Source organism: Chiloscyllium plagiosum, unplaced genomic scaffold, assembly GCF_037043375.1.
Source record: "Chiloscyllium plagiosum isolate Xiang-an unplaced genomic scaffold, Cpla_swu_hap1 HiC_scaffold_5, whole genome shotgun sequence".
NCBI classification, from domain to species: Eukaryota; Metazoa; Chordata; class Chondrichthyes; order Orectolobiformes; family Hemiscylliidae; genus Chiloscyllium; species Chiloscyllium plagiosum.
Window position 1 is genome coordinate 108,113,172 of NW_028270143.1, and position 17,589 is coordinate 108,130,760.

A 17,589-nucleotide genomic window follows, 5' to 3' on the forward strand; every position below is an offset into this window, starting at 1 on the left:
GTACTGGAGTTGCGAGGTCATGTTGCAGCTGTACAGGACATTGGTTAGGCCACTTTTGGAATAATGTGTGCAATTCTGGTCTCCTGCTGTAGGAAGGATATTGTGAAAATTGAAAGGATTCAGAATAGATTTACAAGGGTATTGCCAGGGTTGGAGGATTTGAGCTACAGGGAGAGGCTGAATAGGCTGGTGCTATTTTTCCCAGGAGCATCGGAGCTAAGGGATGGTCTTATAGAGGTTTATAAAATCATGAGGGGCATGGATAGGGTAAAAAGACAAGGTTTTTCCCTGGAGTGGGGCAGTCCCTAGAGGGCATAGGTTTAAGGTGAGAGGGGAAAGATTTAAAAGAGACCTAAGGGGCAACATTTTCACTCAGAGAGCGGTGCGTGTATGGAATGAACTGCCAGAGGAAGTGGTGGGGGTGTGGTACAGTGACAACATTTAAATTGAATCTGGATGGGCATATGAATAGGAAGGGTTTAGAGGGATAGGGGCCAAATGCTGGCAAATGAGACTAGATTAATTTTGGATATCTGGTCGGCATGGATGAGTTGGACTGAAGAGAATGTTTCCATGTAGTATATCTCTATGACTTTATGACAATATTAGAGAGTAATACCAGGTTGCATTGAATACTGGGAGACACAGAAAGCCCTAAAATAGAGAGTATTAAGTTAGTCAGTGGAGTCAGAATAAGGGAGAAGGTAGAACATTCTGCATCATGGTTAAAAAGCATGTGCTTTGTGAATGAGTTGCAGATACACATACAGATACAGTTGCAGATGCTGGCCTTGTGGATATATTAATGGGCTAATAATCCAGAACCCCAGGTTAATGTTCTAGAGACATGGGTTCAAATCCAACCATGGCAGAGGGTGAAGTTTGAATTCAGTAGCATTTTGGAATGGATTGATGATCATGTAGCCACTGCCAGTTATCATAACAACCCATAGTTCCCCAGTGTCCGGTAGGGAAGGAAATCTGCTGTTCTTACCTGTCCTCATCTACATGTGATTCCACGTCACTATGGTTGACTCTTAAACAATAAATCCTGGTCCAGCCAGTGACATATACATCTCTGAATAAACAAAAAAAAAGCTGCCATGTGGAAATATGATAATTTGGTGATAATGAAGACCTGTCTCAAGGAAGGGCAGAACTGAACAGTAACCATTCCTGGTTAGAGGAACAGATCTCCAAGGATATTACAAAGACACACAAGCATTACAGAATAGTTATGATGCTGGGGGGTACTTGAATTACCCAAGGACTGGGATAGTGGCAAGGTTGAGAACAGAAAGGGGCAATCTATCTCAGGTTGTGTTAAGGAGAATTTCGGAAAGCAGTATGTGCCCAGTCCAAAAAGAAACAAGGTAATACCAATGCCTGGGAACTCGGTAGGTCAAATAAGTCAGTGGGGGAACACTGGGGATAGTTATTATTGTATGATATAGTTTGGGATGAGAGTGGGAAGGGAGAATGGACAATCCAAAATAAGGGTAAATAACTGGCAGAGATTAAGGTAAGGAACAAAGAGTTTGCTTTATCATACAACTCAGAGTACAACAGGATTTTGATCAGAGGGTCAATGGGCTGAGGAGTGGCAGATGCAGTTTAATTTAGATAAATGAGAGGTGCTGCATTTTGGGAAAGCAAATCTTAACAGGACTTACACAGTTAATGGTAAGGTCCTAGGGAGTGTTGCTGAACAAAGAGACCTTGGAGTGCAGGTTCATAGCTCCTTGAAAGTAGAGTCGCAGGTAGATAGGATAGGGAAGAAGATGTTTGGCATGCTTTCCTTTATTGGTCAGAGTATTGAGTATATGGCGTTGGGAGGTCATGTTGTGGCTGTACAGGATATTGGTTAGGCCATTTTTGGAATATTGCGAGCAATTCTGGTCTCCTTCTTATCAGAAGGATGTTGTGAAACTTGAAAGGGTTCAGAAAAGATTTTCAAGAATGTTGCCAGGTTGGAGGATTTTAGCTATGGGGAGAGGCTGAACAGGCTGGGGCTGTTTTCCCTGGAGCATCGGAGGCTGAGTGGTGATCTTATAAAGGTTTATAGAATCATGAGGGGCATGGATAGGATAAATAGATAAGGTCTTTTCCCTGGGTTGGGGGGAGTCGAAAAATAGAGGGTATAGGTTTAGGCAGAGAGGGGAAAGATATAAAAGGAAGCTAAGGGGCATCGTTTTCACACAGAAGGTGGTGTGTGTATGGAATGAGCTGCCAGAGGAAACGGTGGAGGCTGGTAAAATTACAACATTTAAAAGGCATCTGGATGGGTATGTGAATAGGAAGGGTTTAGAGGGATATGGGCCGGGTGCTGTCAAATGGAACTAGATTGGGTTGGGATAATGTTTGGCATGGACGAGTTGCACCGAAGGGTCTGTTTCTGTTCAGTACATCTCTATGACTCTATCGAACTGTCTTCCAAAGCTGACTATAGAGGCTTCAGAAAGGAGGTGGAAAGGGAGAGAAGCGATGCAAAGTGGGGTTATGAAGAACGACTAACAGCTAATATAAAGGGGAACCCCAAAGTCTTTTGTTGGCACATCAACAGTAAAAGGGCAGTGAGAGAAAAGTAGGATAATTTAGGGACCAAAGAGGACTTTTACATATGGAGACAGGGGCATGGTTGAGGGTAAGGAAATACATTACAACTGCTTTTACTAAAGGGAAAATTTGAGGCCATGCACTTTGGGAGGAAGAGTAAAGGAGCTAAATATTATTTAAATGAAGAAAGGCTATGGATCAGACAGATTTGGGAGTCACAAAAAGCAGGTAATGGGGATGGCAAATGGACTGACGACCTTTACTTCAAAGGGGATAGAGTATAATAGTTGGAAGGTTTTGCTAAAACTGTACCAAGCCCTGGTCAGAGTACAGCTGGAATACCGTGAGCAGTTTAGGCCCCTTATCTAAGGAAAGGTATACTGGCACTGGAGGTAGAACAGAGAAGGTTTACGAGGCTGAAGCAGATATAGAGGAACTACCTAATGAGGAGAGGCTGAGTAAGTTGAGCTTGTACTCATTACAGTTTTAGAAGAATGAGAGGTGAACGCACAAGATTTTGAGGGGCCTTGAGGGTTAGATCCAGAAACGTTGTTTCTCCCACACTCGGACTACAGGGCATAATCTCAGAATAAAGGCTAAGACAAAGGTGTGGAGAAATTTCCTCTCCCAAAAGGGAAGTGATCTCTGGAATTCTTTAGCACAGAGGACTGCTGAGGCTGGGTAATGGAGTACATTCAGGGCTGAGATAGGTATTTTTAATTAATAAGGGAGTTAGGAGTTATGGGGAAAAAGCAGGAAAGTGGAGGTGAAGATTGTCACATCAGTCATGATCTCATCGAAGGTGCTTGATTTCTTTGAAGAAGTAACAGAAATGCTGTGGATGTAATCTACAGAGAATCAGATGTAGATCTGCGAGGAAAATTGTAGATCACGGTATAAAATTGGACAATAAAAATTTAGATGTAAAGATAGGAAACTGACCGCAATGGTCAGTGGGTATTTTTCAGGCAGACGGAAGGTTTGCAGTGGGGTTCCTCTGGGATTGGTATTGGGACCCTTACCCTTCCTGATCTACATTAAAGATTAGATCTTGGAGTACACGGGACAGTTTCAGAGTTTGAAAATGATGTAAAACTTGGGTGTATTATAAACTGTGAGGAACATAATGTAGAACTTCAAAAAGGCATTGACAAGTTAGTGGAGCAGGTGGCAGACAGCATTCACTGTGGAGAAGTGTGAGGTGATACATTTTGGAACAAAAGGTGCCACTCAGAGGGTTGTGTAGGAGCAGAGAGACATTGTGTTCAAGTCATTGAATGGGGCAAGACAGGTTATGAGAGTAGTTAGGAAGCACACAGTACATTGGTTTATTTAGTAAGGGCATAGAGTACCGGGAGCAAGGATGTTATTGAACTTGTAGAAGGCATTGTCAGACAAAGCTAAATTATTGTGTACAGTCCTGAGCACCATCCTTTAGGAAATATGTAAGTACATTGGAGAGAGTCCACAAGAGGTTTCTGAGAATGCTTTCAGAGATGACACACCTCAGTTATGAGGACTGATTGGAGGCGTTAGGGTGGCTTTCCTTGGAAAGAAGAAAGCTGCAGAGAGATTTGATAGAAATGTTCAATCTCTTCAGGGGGCTGGACAGAGTGGATTGGGAGAATCTGTTTCCCCTGATAAATGGATTGAGAACCAGAGCGCACAGTTTAAAAAGATGTGCAGAAGAGGTAAATATGGGGTGAGGAAAATGTTTTTTTCACGCAAGGAGAGGTTTGAGTCTGGAATGCACTGTCTGGAAGTGAGGTGGAGGCAGGTTCATTTAAGGCATCTGAGGTGGCATTTGATAATTATTTGAATAGAAGCAATGGGTCCTCTGTAGAAAAGGCGAGAGAAGGGCACGAGGTCATAATGATTATTTGGAGAGATGATGGTGACACAATGGGCTGAATGGCCTCCTCCTGCATCCTAACAATGTTGTGATTCTGTAGACTAGAGATTCGATCTGTACATAGGAGACTTGACCTTTGAATGTGGCCTGAATCATCCTCTGGGATGCAGGAGATGAGCTTGCTCACAAGGGGGAGATGTACATGCAGCTGTCACTTCATCCCCTCTCCAAGTGTAAGCACATCCCCATCCTTCCCTCATCTTTCATTGGAACATTCTGCACCAAATTCAAGCCAGCATTGGAGATGACATTTGACTTTCTGTCTTGCCAATTCTACTGAGAAAGTGAGAAATTGGAACCATTTTTCAGTGGTTCCACTAATTGTACTTACTTGCATTAAATATAATTCTGCATATAGAGGTAAACAATTATGGACTCCATGCCCTAAAGGGTAAATCCATTGCAGCATTGTACTGTCTATAATATGCTTGTAGATGACACCTTGAGATGTCTTCATTGTTAAAACATAACACCTCTTCAGTGTCTCACACACTCAAACACACAGCAATGATTTTTCTGCTAAATTTCTGATTCTACCACTAATCAGTAAAGCGAAGCACAAAGAGTGAAGTTATTTTATTGAAGCGTTCTTCATCAGTTCAGCTTCCCTGAAAATCCTTTCTCTTTCATTAAAGTGTCGGCTGTGGCTCCTTTGGGAGTACCCCAGCCTCTGAATCTCAAGGTTATAAATTCAGAACTCAGTCCCAGTGAGTTGGGTATTAATGTCAAATAAATGCTCTAGAGAAGTGCCGCGCTGTCAGAGGTTTGCTGTTTCAGAGACGATGTTAAAGAGCAGCCCTGCCTACCCCCTCAGGTAGAAGAAATGATCCCTTGCCGTTATTTTGAGGAAGAGCAGAGAAGCACTCTCTGATCAATATTTGTCCTTCAGTCGATGTCACTAAAACACATCAGCTGATTGTTGTTACATTGCTGTCTGTTAGAGCTTCAGAATAACAGAGACTGCACCTAAAACTAGTCTATGAACTGTAGACACTTTGGGGCATCCTGTCTTCATGAAAGATGCAAGACCTTTTCTTTTATTAGTCAAAGAGGCAGCCACCTCTGATCTAACCTTTCTCTCCTCTGTTGATGAGATGCTGTTAATTTGTTGATATCAAGAGCAGTGTTAACCCCCATCCCAATCGCCCTTGAGATGGTCGTAACAGAGCATGGACTCCTTTTCTTGCCCCTTTGCAACCAAGCAGAAGAATTGACTTTTTATAAAGAGAGTTCTGAGACAGGTTGTTAATTATTGTGGATGTGGTCGTCGCTGGCTGGCTCCCTGGTGGGCCTTTTTGAACCGCTGCAGTCCATGTGCTGTGGGTAGACCCACAATGCCATTAGTGAGGGAGTTCCAGGATTTCGACCCAATGGCACTGAAGGAGTGGCGAGATGTTTTCAAGGCAGGATAGTGAGTGGCTTGGAGGCAAACATTTAAGTGATGGTATATCTGCTGCCCTCTCCCTTCTAGTGGATGTGGTTGCGGATTTGGAAGGTGCTGTCTTGTTCTGCATGGCTTCTTGTAGATAGTAGACGCTGCTGCTATTAAGCATTGATTGTGGAGGAAGTGACTGTTTGTGGATGTGGTGTCAGTCAAGCGGGCTACTTTGCCCTGGATGGTGCCAAGCTTCTTGGGTGTTGTTGGAGCTGCACCCATCCAGGCAACTGGGGATTGTTCCATCACATATCTGACTTGTGACTCATAGTTGGTGGACAGGCTTTGGAGAGAATGTGGAGGCGAATTACTCGTGACAAGATTCCTGGCCTCTGCCCTGCTCTTGTAGCCACTGTGTTCATGTGGCTACGCCTGTTCAGTTGCTTGTCAATGGTGACCCCAGGGATGTTGATAGTGGGGAATTTAGTGATGGCAGTGCCATTGAATGTCAAGGGGTGATGGTTACTTTCTCTATGATAGGAGATGGGCATTGCCTGGCATTTGTGTGAGGCAAATGCCACTTGCCACGTGTGGACCCAAGCCTGGATGTTGTCAAGATCTGCAGAGCAGCTGGATTTTTAAATTGGATTTTAGTTAATGACATGGGATAACTTTGGTATAAACTCAGGAAATGTTATATCATGATGTTATGAAGGTATTAAGGAGTGCGGCGATTGGTGGTGATATATTAAAAACTAATTTCTGCATTTGTCACCTCGGAAACTTGTTACCAGTGAGTCGGAAATAAACAGAATAATCATAAGTACAGATGTACCAGCAATTCTCTCAAGTGAATTGGCCAATATTGCAATAATAGGGTTGCACTTTAGAGTTAACTGTTAAATATGGTGGATGGAACACAGAAAGTAGACATTTGCTGTATATTACTTCTCATACCTAATCTTGTTTGAAGTTGTCATTTTGTAATTCCTTTCCTACTGATTTATTGGCCACATGAGCATGTGGGAAAAGACAAAAACAAAAATCAAATTACATAAACAGCGCTGTCAAAGCCCAGGCAAGCAACAGAAGCACATTGTAACTGTGCAGGACTTTGGTCTGGCCATATTTAGAACCCTGTGGGCAGTCCTGCACGCCACACTGTAGGAAGGACATGGAGGTTTTGGAGAGGGGACAAAGGAGGTTTATCAGGATGTTGACTGGATTGGAGTGTATTAGCTAGGTGCCTGGAACGTGTTGCTGGGGAGTTGGTAGAAGTAGATATGATAGCAAGGTTTAAGAGGCATTTAGACAGGCACATGAACAGGCAGGGAACAGAGGGATATGGACAACGTGAAGACAGATGGGATTGGTTCAGAATAGCACAGACATAGTAGGCTGAAGGGCCTGTTCCTGTGCTGTACTGTTCTATGTTGTAATGGACTGAAGATCATAAAGCATAGGAGCAGAAATAGACCATTCAGCCCACCGAGTCTGCTCTGCTGTTCAATGAGATCGTGACTAATCTGCTAATTCTTAACACCACTTCCCTGCTTTATCCCTGTAACCACTGATACCCTTACTAATTAAAAATCAGTCTTTATCAAACTTGAATAGCTTAACATCTCAGCCTCCACAGCTCTCTGCAGTGAATAGTACCACAGATTCATCTCTGTCTTAAATATGTGACCCCTTATTCTGAGATTACACCCTTTGGTCATATATTCTTCCAGAAGTAGAAACAACTTTTCCACATCTATCCTGTGAAGTCCTCGAAGAGTCATAGTGTGTTTCAATTAGGTTGGCCCTCACCCCTCTGATCAACGCAGGATTAACATTCATATAAGAAAGGCCGTCCATGTCAGCTGAGTGAACCTTCCCTCACTGGTCCCTAATCTAGATGACCCACAGAGTTGGTGCTGCTGGGAGAAAGTATGAAGACAGCCTCTGAGCCTGGTCATCGCTGCGTTTCGCTTAATCCGTCGGCAGATTGTGACGGATTGCTCAGAATGTTGCTTTCCATTTTGATGATAAGGTATAATACCCATAGATCATAACTCTAAAGTATGTCCTCCGGACTCCATCCCTCAGCACAATCCCCTGTCGTGGTGTTACCCTGGTCCTGAGCAAAATGGAAAACGCTACCTGTCACCTGAATACCAACAAAACATCCGGAACAGATGGAATTCTTACCTGAATTATGGAACATGATGGAGATACATTCATACAGATAGTTCCTTCATCTGGGGAGAGGAGTGCATGCAGGAATACCTCTGGGAAACTGTCATCATGATTATATTTAAGCATGTGGACATGTCTGATTTCACTGGCTGCAGAGGGGTTTCCTTGCTGTCTGTGGGAAGATCATTGCATCAAGTATCCTCAATCACCTCCCAGTGGCTGAAGAGCTCTCAATGTTTAACCTTTGAGAGGCATTTTCACAGTGTGGCAAATTCAGAACAATGTACATGACAGGATCAAATGCTGTGCTTGGCTTTTTTTTGAGCTCATGGAATTCTCTGACTCTGTAAACCGCAAAAGCTGATCTTCCCCAAATTTGGCTGCGCTCAGAAATGTATTGCCATGTCCACTGTGATCCTCATCAACAGAACCATCACAACTCTTTCTCAAACAAGTCATTACACCAACCCTTTACTCCATGTTCCTCACTGCCCTACTATACCTCACCTCCAGCAAATCACCCACTGTCTTAGAGCCTACAAAACAGAGGGGATCGATTCAAACTATGCTGCCTTCAATCCAAAACCAAAATCACTCCAGATGAAATTTATGTGAGCAATCACTGAGAACCTGAGGTGCAGGTCATTGTCGACATCCAAGGCATATGCTAAACTGGATCTTGGTCCATGTGACCAGAAATCCAAGATCCTCCTCAAACTAGTTCCCATAATACAAAAGCTCCGACAGTCAATTAAAATCCTGGAAAATGTGGCTATTTTCCATAAGTTGAGAACTGCTTCTTGACAGAGGCAGACATTGGAGACGAAATTCATCCTCAGCACCAATGTGCAGATCATCCTTCAGCTGACTGAAGAAAAGGGTACCTATGGCCATGAGAAACAGGAACAGGCCATTCAGCCCTCCATGACACCAGAAGAAACAGGAACAGCCCTCCACGCAGACCCAGGGAGAATGTGCAGACTCCACACAGACTGTTGCCTGAGGGCGGAATCGAACCCACATCTCTAGTCCTGTGAGCCACCATGTCACCCTGCAATTATAGTCACAGAGTTGAATATTGTTCAAAAGAGAGATGTGTCGAAGCTTGTTGTCTTGCACTCATCAGGACAAGTACACAAATCCAAAACAAACACATACAATCAGAACAAATTAAGCTCTCAGGATGTTAATCAGTTGACAAGTTGATGCTGATTGGCTGAGGGATAACCACAGAGAAACCAATGGTTCCCAGTTAGGTAATGCCTGAACTTAAAAACATGTTGTTTTTGTATCCTCCATTGCCTTAGCCGTTCCAAGCACATGACTTCCTCCAGCTTTAACATGCTCAGGGAGCACTGACCATATCCTCCTGACCAGAACTCTTACACAATCCTGATTTCCTTTGTTCCATCATTGGTGGCTTGGCCTTTAGTTGTTTTAAGCCTAAAATTCTGTGTTTCCCTCCCTAAACTTCTCTGCCCCTTGATATCTCTTTCTTCCTTTAGAACACTTCTTAAAATGGACCATTTTTTGTTAAAGCTTTGACTGCCAACTGTAATGCCTCCTTATATGTAGCTTGGTATCAAATTCTACCTGATACCACAACCTCTGATGTATCTAGCTGTGTGAGTGTACTTGTTCAGAAAGCAATTGGAGTCAGCTGTATTCAATACCCTACTACCATTTACTGTCATTGCTTTTGGAAGGTTAAAGAGAAAAGGCATTATTGATAATCATCTAATTGTTAATACCATCAAACAGTGACAGGAGAATGTTTCCCCACAACCTGCCTTGAGGTTGTTTACCTTTGTTCTAAACTGTGCAAACATCTGAGCCTCCACCTGTTAACTCAAAAAACAGCACAGTTCTTTAGAGAAGCAAGTCTAAATTTAGTAAAGCCATATTCCCAATACCAGTGGGAAAAATGCTCATTAATCGTATTTTCAGTTCATTTCTGCTCTTTATTCCCAAACAGGTTTAATGTGGCATGATGACGTTACTCAGCAGGTAATTGCGAAAGAACTGTCCAATCTCCATCAGAGCCATCACCCGCATCCCGAAGCTGGCTCATCAGACAGCTTAAGGTGAGTAGCGGACAGAGTGAATTACGATGTGCGGTCGGCTCCCCTGTAAGGCCCTTTAAGGGGTAACGGTGAAAAAATAGGTAGTTCCAAAGACTGCAACTGTGGGAACTGAATAACGAGTTTAACAGACTACTTTACACAGTGGGTGGTGAATATGTGGAACATGATTTCCTGGGAGACAGTAGAGGTGAACAATACTATCAAAGGCAAAAAGAAAGTAGATTGATATTTGAAAGAAAGTAGATAAAGAGTCATAGAGTCACAGAGATGCACAGCATGGAAACAGACCCTTCGGTCCAACCCGTCCATGCCAAGCAGATATCCCAACCCAATCTAACCCCACCTGCCAGCACCTGGCCCATGTCCCTCCAAACCCTTCCTATTCATATACCCATCGAAATGAGTCTTAAATGTTGCAATTGTACCAGCCTCCACCACATCCTCTGGCAGCTCATTCCATACACGTACCACCCTCTGCGTGAAAAAGTTGCCCCTTAGGTCTCATGATATCTTTCCCTCTCACCCTAAACCTATGCCCTCTAGTTCTGGACTGCCCCACCTCAGGGAAAAGACTTTGTCTATTTATCCTATCCATGCCCCTCATAATTTTTTAACCTCTATTAGAACACCTCTCAGCTTCCGATGATACAGGGAAAACAGCCTGTTCAGCCTCTCCCTAGAGTTTAAATCCTCCAACCCTGGCAACATCCTTGTAAATCTTTTCTGAACCCTTTCAAGTTTCACAATATCTTTCCAATAGGAAGGAGACTAGAATTGCATGCAATATTCTAACAGTGGCCTAACCAATGTCCTGTACAGCCGCAACATGACCTCCCAACTCCTGTACTCAATACACTGACCAATAAAGGAAAGCATACCAAACGCCTTCCTCACTATCCTATCTACCTTCGACTCCACTTTCAAGGAGCTAAGAACCTGCACTCCAAGGTCTCTTTGTTCAGCGACACTCCCTAGGACCTTACCATTAAGTGTATAAGTCCTGCTAAGATTTGCTGTCCCAAAATGCAGCATTTATCTGAATTAAACTCCATCTGCCACTTCTCAACCCATTGGCCCATCTGGTCAAGATCCTGTTGTAATCTGAGGTAACCCTCTTCGCTGTCCAGAACACCTCCAATTTTGGTGTCATATGCAAACTTACTAACTATACCTCTTATGCTCGCATCCAAATCATTTATGTAAATGACTAAAAGTAGAGGAGCCAGGACCGATCCTTGTGGCACTCCACTGGTCATAGGCCTCCACCCTGAAAAACAACCCTCCACCACAACCCTCTGTCTTCTCCCTTTGAGCCAGTTCTGTATCCTAATGGCTAGCTCTCCCTGTATTCCGTGAGATCTAACCTTGCTAACCAGTGTCCCATGGGGAACCTTGTCGAACGCCTTACTGAAGTCCATATAGATCACATCTACCGCTCTGCCCTCATCAATCCTCTTTGTTACTTCCTCAAAAAACTCAATCAAGTTTGTGAGACATGATTTCCCACACACAAAACCATGTTGACTATACCTAATCAGTCCTTGCCTTTCCAAATACATCTACATCCTGTCCCTCAGGATTCCCTCCAACAACTTGCCCACCACTGAGGTCAGGCTCACCGGTCTATAGTTCCCTGGCTTGTCCTTACCGCCCTTCTTAAACCATGTTAGCCAACCTCCAGTCTTCCGGAACCTCACCTGTGACTATCGATGATACAAATATCTCAGCAAGAGGCCCAGCAATCACTTCTCTAGCTTCCCACAGAGTTCTAGGTACACCTGATCAGGTCCTGGGGATTTATCCACCTTTATGCATTTCAAGACATGCAGCATTTCCTCCCCTGTAATATGGACATTTTGAAAGATGTCACCATCTATTTCCCTACAGTCTATATCTTCCATATCCTTTTTCACAGTAAATACTGGTGCAAAATACTCATTTAGTATCTCCCCCATTTTCTATGGCTCCACACAAAGGCTGCCTTGCTGATCTTTGAGGGGCCCTATTCTCTCCCTAGTTACCTTTTTGTCCTTAATGTATTTCTAAAAACTCTTCGGATTCTCCTTAATTCTATTTGCCAAAGCTATCTCATGTCCCCATTTTGCCTTCCTGATTTCCCTCTTAAGTATACTCCTACTTTCTTTATACTCTTCTAAGGATTCACTCAATCTTTCCTGTCTATACCTGACATATGCTTCCTTCTTTTTCTTAACGAAACCCTCACTTTCTTTAGTTATCCAGCATTCCCGATACTTACCAGCCTTTCCTTTCACCCTAACAGGAAGATACTTTCTCTGGATTCTCGTTATCTCATTTCTGAATGCTTCCCATTTTCCGGCCGTCCCTTTACCTGCGAACATCTGCCCCCAATCAGCTTTCGAAAGTTCTTGCTTAATACCATCAAAATTGGCCTTTCGTCAATTTAGAACTTCAACTTTTAGATCTGGTCTATCCTTTTCCATCATTATTTTAAATCTGATAGAATTCTGGTCGCTGGCCCCAAAGTGCTCCCCCACTGACAACTCAGTCACCTGCCTTGCCTTATTTCCCAAGAGTAGGTCAAGTTTTGCACCTTCTCTAGTAGGTACATCCACATACTGAATCAGAAAATTGGCTTGTACACACTTAAGAAATTCCTCTCCATCTAAACCCTTAACACTATGGCAGTCCCAGTCTTTGTCTGGAAAGTTAAAATCCCCTACCGTAATCACCCTATTATTCTTAGATAGCTGAGATCTCAATAGACAATAGACAATAGGTGCAGGAGTAGGCCATTCTGCCCTTCAAGCCTGCACCACCATTCATTATGATCATGGCTGATCATCCTCAATCAGTATGCTATTCCTGCCTTATCTCCATAAGGAGAAAGTGAGGACTGCAGATGCTGGAGTACCAGAGTTGAAAAAATGTGATGCTGGAAAAACACAGCAGGCCAGGCAGCATCCGAGGAGCAGGAGAATCGACGTTTCGGGCATAAGCCCTTCTTCAGCAATAATCTCCATAATCCTTGATTCCACTATCCTTGAGAGCTCTATCCAACTCTTTCTTAAATGAATCCAGAGACTGGGCCTCCACTGCCCTCTGGAGCAGGTCTTTATTACCAACCTTTATGGAGAGCAGTATTATTGATTGGTTGGATATGGAGAATGCAGTAGATATGGTGTGTGTGGATTTTCAGATGCTATTCAGATACAAGCATTGCTCAAAAATATGTGGGCATGTGGTCTAAATATGAGATTGTTGATTCAGATTCGGTTAAATAATAGAAAATAAACAGTTTGTGTAAATTGGAAGTAATTACACTGGAGAAAGATTGGAAGTGTGGGCTTTTGCCCGAAACGTCGATTTTGCCTGTCCTCGGATGCTGCCTGAATTGCTGTGCTCTTCCAGCACCACTGATCCAGAATCTGGTTTCCAGCATCTGCAGTCATTGTTTTTACCTCAAAGATTGGAAGTGGTCAACCACAGGGTTCAGTGGAGGCAGTGGCAGAGCAATCCAGAGCCCCAAGATAATGTCCTGGAGATATGAGTTCAAATTCCATCGTAGCAGGTGGTGAAGTTTGAATTCAATAAAAATCTGAAATAAAAAAGTGTTGGTCTAATGGTATCCATGTGACCACTACTGGTTCTTGTAAAAACCCAAGTGGCTCGCTAATCTCCTTTAGAGAAGAAAGTCTGTTGGCCTTGCCTGGTCTGACCTATGTGTCAGACCCACAGCAGTTCTGGGAAGTTAGGGATGGGCCTAGGCAGCAATGCCCATATCCTGTGAACGAATTAACAAACATTATATCAGAAATCAGTGTGTGGGTATACGTGGGGTACATGGAGCTGGTCTTTATGGGCCACGCCCTGGCCACTTTTGGAATATTGTGTGCAATTTTGGGTCCCTTTCTGCTTTAGGAAGGATGTTGTTAAACTTGAAAGGGCTCGGAAAAGATTTGCAAGGATGTTGCCGGGGTTGGAGGGTTTGAGCTATAGGGAGAGGCTGAATAAGCTGGGACTTTTTTTCCCTGGAGGGTTGACCTTTTAGAGGTTTACAAAGTCACACGGGGCATGGATAGCTGAACCAGCCAAGGTCTTTTTCCCAGGGTGGAGGAGTGCAAAACTAAAAGGCATAGGTTTAAGGTGAGAGGAGAAAGATTTAAAAGTGATCTAAGGGGCAATTTTTTCACGCAGCGGGTGGTGCGTGTATGGAATGAGCTGCCAGATGAAGTGGTGAGGCTGGTACAATTACAACATTTAAAAGGCATCTGAAGGAGTATATGAATAGGAAGGGTTTAGGTGGATATGGGCCAAGTGCTGGCAAATGGGACTAGATTAATTTAGGATATCTGGTCGGCGTGGACAAGCTGATCCAAAGTGTGTGTTTCCGTGCAGTATATCTCTATGACTTTATCCACCATGCGAGGTCGTCTGCACAGCCAGCAATGAGCTACAGCTGCCCGGTACCTGTTCTGGGGCCCATGTCAAGAGTTCTCAATATCTATCTTCTTCGGTGTATTTAGTGCGATTGGAAGCTGAATGTTAATGAGAAGTGTTGCAGCCTTAATAAGACATTTAACAAGCTCTGATTTCCCAGATTGGCAACTGGCCATTGCTGAGTGAGAAATCTGCCTCACTACTCAGCAAATGCATAAAAGATGCAGCGAGAGGCTCTCAATGTCGAGGTAAGTCTTGCTCGACCTCTCGCTCAAATCTCATAGTAGCCCATGTCATTCAGACCCCTAGAAAATACCGCAAAAAGATAAAATGGAATAAGCCATGCAATTTACATCTAATACAAGTTTAAAGATTTCAAAACACACAACCAAACACATTCCCATTAACCCCATCAGCATCTTATTACAATGCTGAAGCAACCAGAGTAAATACCCTTCTCTATCCCACATCGGGTTTGACCTAACTGTGACTTCAGTCCTTGGCCAAGAGAATTTAATAGCTTCTTCCTTAACTCATCATGTGTGAGAGCTTAGACTTTCTCTGCTTACTGTGATCCCTTCAGGATTAGGGAGAAGCACTTATAGTGTGGAGCTCAACCCTGAGGTAACATTTCTATACTATTTTCTCCCTTTCTCGGGAGCCACTGCTTAAATATCCTGCTTCATCTAAGAGCTCTGCAAAGCTGCCCAAACTGAAACTAAAAAAGAACATTATTATTTCAAACTGAGTGTTACTCTAAGCTTCTATCTGAAAACTTTATGCACAATACTGTTTACTTTGTCCACCTGTAAACTCTCCCAACATAAACAAAAGTCTATTGCTCTCCAGGAAGTCCTTCTCTCCCACTGTGTTATTAAAGAAATCACTTTTGCCACAAAATCCTTAAAGGTTAGTCATTACAACCCTTCAGACACAGAAAACCCATATGCCACTAGTTGAAATCCAAATTCAAAAGTATATGATTCCCACAAATTACATCGCAATGCCCAGTGTTGGCATTTGCTGATGACACAAAAGAAAAGTTCAGAAATCGGCAAGAGAATATTTAAAAGACTTTGATATATTAGATGGAAGTTTAAAAATAAATGGATTGCGAATGCATAACATATAAGATTGTTTTCATAGATTAGAAATTGATATCTCAATGATATATCAATGCAAATTGTTGTTGATACATGGACAGCCAAGTAGAAGATTTCATAGTTGAAGAGTGTGGTGCTGGAAAAGTACAGCTGGTCAGGCAGCATTCAAGAAGTAGGAGAAGCGACGTTTCCAGGATAAGCTCTTCATCAGGAATGAGGGGGTGTCCCAAGGGGCTGAGAGTCAAATGGGAGGGGGGTGGGGCTGGGGGAAAGGTAGCTGAGAATGTGATAGGTAGATGACGTAGGGGGTGAGGGTGATAGGTCACAGAGGAGGGTGGAGTGGATAGGTGGGAAGGTAAATGGACAGTAGGACAAGTCAAGAGGGCGGTGCTGAGTTGGAAGGTTGGATCTGAGATAAAGCGGGGTGAGGAGAAATGAGGAAACTGGTGAAATCTGCATTGATCCCATGTGGTTGGAGGTCCCAAGGCAGAAGATGAGGCATTTTTCCTCCAGGCATCGGGTGGTTAGGGTTTGATGGTGGAGGAGGCCCAGGACCTGCATGTCCTTGGTGGAGTAGGAGGGGAAGTTAAAGTGTTCGGCCACGGGGTGGTGGAGTTGTTTCGTGTGGGTGTCCCGGAAATGTACCCTGAAACTATCCGGATGTGGGGGTCCTGTCTCTCCAATGTAGAGGAGACCATATCGGGAGCAATGGATACAGTAGATGGCGTGTGTGGAAGTACAGGTAAAACTCTAATGGATGGGGAAGGATCCTTTGGGGCCTTGGACAAAGGTAAGGGGTGAGGTGTGGGTACAGGTTTCACAATTCTTGTGGTGGCAGGGGAAGGTGCTGGAAGTGGAGGGTGGGTTGGTGGAGGGGCATGGACCTAACAAGGGAGTCGTGGAGGGAATGGTCTTTAAGGAATGCAGATAACGGTGCAGAGGGAATACATCCAAAGTGGTGGGATCTGTTTGTAGATGGTGGAAATGGCAGAGGATAATGCAATGTATCTGGAGTTTGGTGGGGTGGAAGGTGCCTGTCCTTGTTGTGGTTGAGAGGTGGGGTTCAAGGGCGGAGGAGTGGGAAGTGGAGGAGATGCGCTGGAGAGCATCATTGACCACGTGGGAGGGGAAATTGCACTTTTTGAAAAAGGAGGCCATATGGTGTGTTCTTTAGTGGAATTGGTCCTCCATGGAGCAGATGTGGCGGGGGCGGAGGAATTTCGAATAAGGGATAGCTTTTTTTCAGGAGGCAGGTTGAGAAGAGGTGTAGTACAGGTAGCTGTGGGAGTCATTGGGTTTGTTGTAGATGTCTGTGTCGAGTCGGTCACTGTTGATGGTGATGAAGAGGTCCAGGAAGAGAAGAGAGGTGTCTGAGATGGTCCAGGTGAACTTAAGGTTGGGGTGGAAGGTGTTAATGAAGTTGATGAACAGTTTAACCTCCTCATGGGAGCATCGATGTAGTGGAGGAAAAGGGTGAGGAATGATGCCGGTGTAGCTGCGGAAGATGGACTGTTCCATGTACCTGACCAAGAGGCAGGCACAGCTGGGGCCCATGCAGGTGACCATGGCTACCCCTTTGAACTGGAAGAAGTGGGAGGATTCAAAGGAGAAATTATTGAGGGTAAGGACCAGTTCAGCCAAACAAATAAGAGTGTCAATTGAAGGGTACTGGTGGGGTCGAAAGGAGGGGAGGTACTGATGAGGTCGATAGGAGAGGAGGTACTGGTGGGGTTGACGGGAGAGGAGGTACTGGTGGGGTTGACAGGAGAGGAGGTACTGGTGGGGTTGACAGGAGAGGAGGTACTGGTGGGGTTGACAGGAGAGGAGGTACTGGTGGAGTCGACGGGGGAGGAGGTACTGGGGGAGTTGATGGGAGAGGAGGTACTGGTGGAGTCGACGGGAGAGGAGGTACTGGTGGGGTCGATGACAGAGTAGGTACTGGTGGGGTTGACGGGAGAG

At 44.1% G+C, this 17,589-nt stretch overlaps 1 protein-coding gene across 1 annotated transcript in view; it reads left to right on the plus strand.

Annotated features, from left to right (window-relative positions):
• The window catches only part of ptprn2 (protein tyrosine phosphatase receptor type N2), a 970,059-nt gene that overhangs the window by 288,981 nt on the left and 663,489 nt on the right, over positions 1 to 17,589 (plus strand). The window contains exon 4 of the mRNA XM_043690698.2: positions 10,000 to 10,108. Within this exon, the coding sequence (XP_043546633.2) occupies positions 10,000 to 10,108 (109 nt within the window). The remainder of the gene's footprint in view (positions 1 to 9,999; positions 10,109 to 17,589) is intronic.